Raw genomic sequence first — 5310 nt, forward strand, 5'->3', positions numbered from 1 at the left:
AACAAGATTGAAACTCTATCTCAAAAAAAAAAAAAAAACCCTGAAAACAGGGATTCAAACATGTACAAGCACATTCATAATGGTTCTGTTCACAGGAGCCAAAAGGTGGAAACACCTCAAATGTCCATCAGCAGATGACTGGATGCAAATGTGTTCTGTCCCTGCCGTGGAATATGATTCAGCCGGAAGGAGGAACGAGACATTGACGCAGGCTACAGCGCAGGTGAGCCTTGAGGACATGGTTGGCGGGGGGAGGGAGGCAGACAGGAAGCGCACCTGTCGTCTGGTGCCAGGGACGTGGCATGTCCAGAACAGGTCAATCCACAGGGACAGAAGGGAGACCAACAGCCCAAGGTAGCAGGGCTAGGGGGAAACGGAGGGTGACGGCCTCTCGGACGGGGCTTACTCTAGAGTACTGGAAACTGTGGAAATGGTTTGGCAGTTTCTTTAAAAAATGGAGCTTGCACAACCTTGCAAACGTGCTAAAGGCCACTGGGTTGCCACTTTAAAATGGTTGATTTTAGGCTACGCAAATGTCACCTCAATTTATAAATAAAAGACTCCTTTGCAGCCATGCAGCTGGGCACTGCATTCCTAGCGGGGAGGTTCTCCCTGCAGAGATGAGCTCTGGAGGGCAACATGGCACTCACGGAGGCAGGCGGGATGCCTCAGGGGCTTTGTGGCCATCAGCAGGACTGGCCTGGTTTACAAACTGGGGTCCCAATGTCCTTCTCTTTCTTTATTTTTATTTATTGAGACAGAGTCTCATTCTGTTCCCCAGGCTGGAGTGCAATGGCCCAATCTCAGCTCACTGCAGCCTCCACCTCCCGGATTCAAGCGATTCTCCTGCCTCAGCCTCGCGGGTAGCTGGGATTACAGGCACATGCCACCACACTCTGGTAATTTTTGTGTTTTCTGTAGAGATGGGGTTTCACCATGTTGGCCAGGCTGGTCTTAAACTCCTGGCCTCAGGTGATCCACCCACATTGGCCTCCCAAAGTGCTGGAATTCCAGGCATGAGCCACCCCACCTGGCCCCAATGTCCTTCTCAAATGTGTCGTGGTATGAAACACACATGTATTCTGGTGTGAACCTGGACTCCCCCGCGGCCCAGTGCCGCCAGCTGCCCCTCCTGCCCCAGGAAACAGGCCTACCTGAGTGTTGCACAGCTTGGCCTGGAGGTCAGCACCAACACATGCACGCCCCCCAAAGGCAGGTCTGAAAATGCCCAGGAGACAGGGGGGTAAACACTGCCTTCAACTAGGGAATGTGGTGTGCCCACCCTCCCTGATGGAAGAGCACCCCTCCCTGCAGTACCTGGGGTTGCTGCACTGCCGCCTTCTGGTGACCACACCTCCTCCGCAGGATCGGGAGCAAGGACTTGGGGGACCCCAGCTAGACCAGTGCCCATTCACTGCTGCTATGGGGGTCAGCTCCACCAGGGAGCGGCAACGGCCCTTGGAGCACCACTGCAAGGCAAGAAAGTTTCACCTCCCATCCCACGGTGACCCCACCACAGGACCCCCAGCACACACAGGGACGCCACCCACAGGGACCCCCAACACACAGAGACTCCCCCAGTATACTCAGAGATCTCCAACACACAGGGATCCCACCCACCGGGACCCCCCCAACATACACAGGGACCCCACCCACATGGAGTCTCCCAGACCCACAGGGATCCCCACAACACCCAGAGACCCCCCAACATAGAATCCCCCAGAGACCCCTCGACACACAGCGATCCCCCAACACAAACAGGTACCCCACCCACATGGATTCTCCAGACCCACTGGGATCCCCTAATACCTAGAGACCCCCAACATATATACATAGAACTCCCCAGGGACCCCTCAACACATAAAGATTCCCCAACACATACAAGGACATTACCGACAGGGACTCAACACTCACAGGGTCCCCTTACACAGGGATCCCACCCCTAGGCACCCCATAATCACAAGGACCCTCACACTGGGACCCCACGCATAGGAACCCACAACCCATGGGCACCCCCATACAAGCAGGCAGCCCACACTCCCATTCTGCATGGGAGCACATGATGAAGGAAAGAGGTCAGACCACCAACCCAAAGGACAGTCACCAGGGCCAACTCCGGGGCTCTCTGCCCCACACAGCTCCTGCCTCCCGACCTAGGAACAGGACAGCCTGACTGCAGGCACCCACGCGCACATGCTCACAGGAGCCCTCTCATTCGCTCTTGGCTCTGACCTTCTCCACGCCACATTCTGTCCCGTCCAGGAGAGGGACGAGGAGGCGGCTGCAGCTGCTGTGGTCCAGCGGGTCTGTGTGGCAGGAGAGGGCCTGGCACATATCCTAGGAGGGTGTACAGGTGGCGGGCTCAGGGGCCATCAGGGCCTTCCAGGTCAGGTCAGTGTCCAGCCTTAACTGTCCCTCCCAGACCGCAGGACACACTGACACAGCCAACACCCTGCACTGCGGGCACTGATGCCCTCGGAGGACAAGGCATGACCAATGCATAGATGGGGAACTGGGATCATGACCAGGGCCCACCACGCTTTTGGGGGCCCATGGAAATGTGGTTTTTGTTTTTTTCCTTTTTTGCTTTCTTAACTTGTCACTGACTTGAAGCTCACCAAGGAAATGTCTTAATTTCTTTTAAAAATCAGACAGAAGAGGCCAGGCGCAGTGGCTCATGCCTGTAATCCCAGCACTTTGGGAGGCAGGTAGATCACCTGAAGTCAGGAATTCAAGACCAGCCTGGTGTCCCAACATGATGAAACCCGGTCTCTACTAAAAATACAAAACTTAGCTGGGTGCGGTGGTGCACACCTGTAACCCCAGCTACTCAGAAGGCTTAGGCCCAGGAAGGATGGCTTGAGGCTAGGAGTCTTAGGCCAGCCTGGGTAACAAAGGAAGACCCCATCTCTACAAAAAAAAATTTAAAAATTAGCTGGGCATTGTGGCATGTGCCTGTAGTCCCAGCTACTCCAAGGCTAAGCCCAGGAGGTTGAGGCCACAGTGAGCTATGACTGTGCCACTGCACTCCAGCCTGGGCAACAGAATGAGGCCCTGTCTCAAAGAAGAAAAAAAAAAATACTCGTATTTATAATAACACATAAACTTTACGTATTGTATAAGAATACTAAAATATAATTCTCAATGGTTTTTATGGAGGAAGGGGCCCACCAAGGCAAAAGTGACTGGAGCCCATGAGTGTCCTAGGCAACCCTGTGAGGAAGTCTGTCTTTTGGAATGCCTGTTATCCTTCATCTCCCGTCTCCCTGCCAGCCCCATGTCTGCTGTGGGTTCAGTTTGGAGGCCACTTCCTCCAGGAAGCCCTCCAAGCTGACTCCAGCCCCAACAGATGGGAAGTCCTTGGTGACTGTTTAAGATTGGTGTCCTCACTCAGCCAGGAGTCCTTGGGCACAGAGGCCCTGCCAGGACTAGCTACATAATTTGTGGGCCCCAGTCAAACTAAAGTGTTGGGGCTTTTGTTCAAACATTTTAAATAATTTATAGAGGCCACAGACAGCATTAAACTGAGCCACCCTGACCATACGTCCCCGCACGGCACCCAGCAGGTGCTCACGGTGCACCTGGCAGGCATGTGAGCTGGGTGGTGCAAGGGACCGCATTGCGAACCCCAGGCCACTGTCGGCCAGACTCACCAGGTGCTCCCTGGCGAAGGTGCAGGCTACAGCCTTGGGGCCGAAGGCCACGCGGCACTGCTCGTCGGCGCTGTAGTAGAGGCCAGGCTGCGCCTCGGGCGGGCGTCCGGTAGACCCTGGCTGAGGCCCCGGTGGGTCCCACACGCAGCGCGCCCGTCCTGCGCTGCGACAAGGCCCCGGCTCAGGCCCGGGGTGTACCCGGCTCAGGACCGGGAGGAGGCGGGACGGAGAATTGAGCGCGGGAGTGGAGACTTTTGGAGACGTGGCCTTTTGTGAGTGGGAACAGGAGTTCTCGGCCCGCGCCCCCCACCAGGAGTCAGCTCTGGGCTGGGACCAAGACTAAGACTCCGACCTGACCTGCGCAGAGGCGGGTGGCCAGCAGAGGGATGGGCGACAGAGGGACGGATCAGAGTGGGATGGGGCAGATGCAGGTTAGGCCGGGGAGGGCTGCGATCGGCGGGAAGGGGACGCAGGGGGACACGTAGGTGGGCGGGGGAGATCGGGGTGTGGGGCTGATGGAGCGACAAGAGTGGGGTCGGCGCGGGTGGAGGCAGACAAAGGGTAAGCGGGCGAATTGAGGGGTAGGCGAAGGAACAGGGTGGGTGCAGGGGCCTGAGACGGAGGGTGGGTGTAGGAGGGTGGGGTGGAGGGTGGGTGTAGTCAAGCGGGAGAGAGGGGAGTGGATTGTGGAGTCAGGGGGTGGGATGGGAGTGGCCGGAGGGGCGGGTGCCCAGATTGGTTGGAACGAAGGCGTGGGTGCAAGGGGGCAAGGGAGGACGCAGAGGTGGGCTCAGGGAGAGGGTGGACGGACGGGTGGGGGCAGGGAGTGGACGGAGGGTTTGGGCGCAGAGGGTGGGACAGAGCGGTGGGTGCAGCGGTGGTGCAATTGTGGGTCTGGAGCGGGGACAGGAAGGAGGATTGAGTGCGGAGTGGGGACGGACGTAGGGCGGGGTGGCGCAGGCGGCTCCGCGGGCGAACTGGAGCCTCACGCGCCCCTCCCACGGGGCCGCCGCTACCTGAGCAGGCTCAGCAGCTGCCGGCGGCTGCAAGGGGACCAGGCGAGGCCGGCGCGGGGCGCGGCACCGTCCGAAGCCATCACGTGTCCGCTGGGGCCGCAGCCGCTGCCGGGTGCGCCGTCGTGTTCCAGGCCGAAGCTGGCGGGCAGGAGGAGCTGGCTCAGGCGGCGGGCGAGGGCGCGGGCGGGGTCAGGGTCGGCGCGTCTGGAGCCCGGTGCCCTCGCGCCGCAGCGCCAGCGAATTTTCGGACCCGGGTCGACCCCTGACTCCGACACCTGCTCACCGGGCACAGTGGAGAGGACCGCGTGCGCCCTGCCTCAGTTTACTCCCGAAGGGAATGCCAGCAGGGTGGCTCCCGCGTCTTTTGCTAATAAATATCAAAAGGCTTTAAAAACGTGCGAGCCACATTAATTCATGGTGTTATGAGTCTGCGGAGAGGTGGGGGCTGTTTACAGGGATGAAATTCACCTACTGAGAGGAAAGCTCGATTTAAAGGTTCAATGAAAATGTGTTTGCCCTTGGCCATTGTTTGCATTCCTAGGCCAGGAAGGGGAACAGTTTCCAAAGGGTCACAGCAGAGCTTGCTTTCCCCCAAGCAGAACTGATGGAGGACTCCTAATGGGGTGGGAGAGGCCGCGCAC

The 5310-nt window shown here is 58.2% G+C and overlaps 1 protein-coding gene across 2 annotated transcripts in view; it reads right to left on the reverse strand.

Moving 5' to 3' along the window:
* ADAMTS13 (ADAM metallopeptidase with thrombospondin type 1 motif 13) overlaps positions 1-5310 on the reverse strand; it is a 36548-nt gene that overhangs the window by 24064 nt on the left and 7174 nt on the right. The window contains exons 7-11 of one of the 2 annotated variants that reach the window (XM_032261991.1): positions 4670-4807; positions 3654-3816; positions 2233-2337; positions 1318-1469; positions 1155-1218 (exon numbers count right to left, since the gene is read on the reverse strand). In XM_032261991.1, coding sequence (XP_032117882.1) covers positions 1155-1218; positions 1318-1469; positions 2233-2337; positions 3654-3816; positions 4670-4807 — 622 coding nt within the window. Of the gene's footprint in view, positions 1-1154; positions 1219-1317; positions 1470-2232; positions 2338-3653; positions 3989-4669; positions 4808-5310 lie in introns of those variants that run through there. The other variant, XM_032261990.1, reaches the window with a different exon arrangement.

Source organism: Sapajus apella, unplaced genomic scaffold, assembly GCF_009761245.1.
Source record: "Sapajus apella isolate SASKATOON/1434 unplaced genomic scaffold, GSC_monkey_1.0 scaffold126, whole genome shotgun sequence".
Lineage (NCBI taxonomy): Eukaryota > Metazoa > Chordata > Mammalia > Primates > Cebidae > Sapajus > Sapajus apella.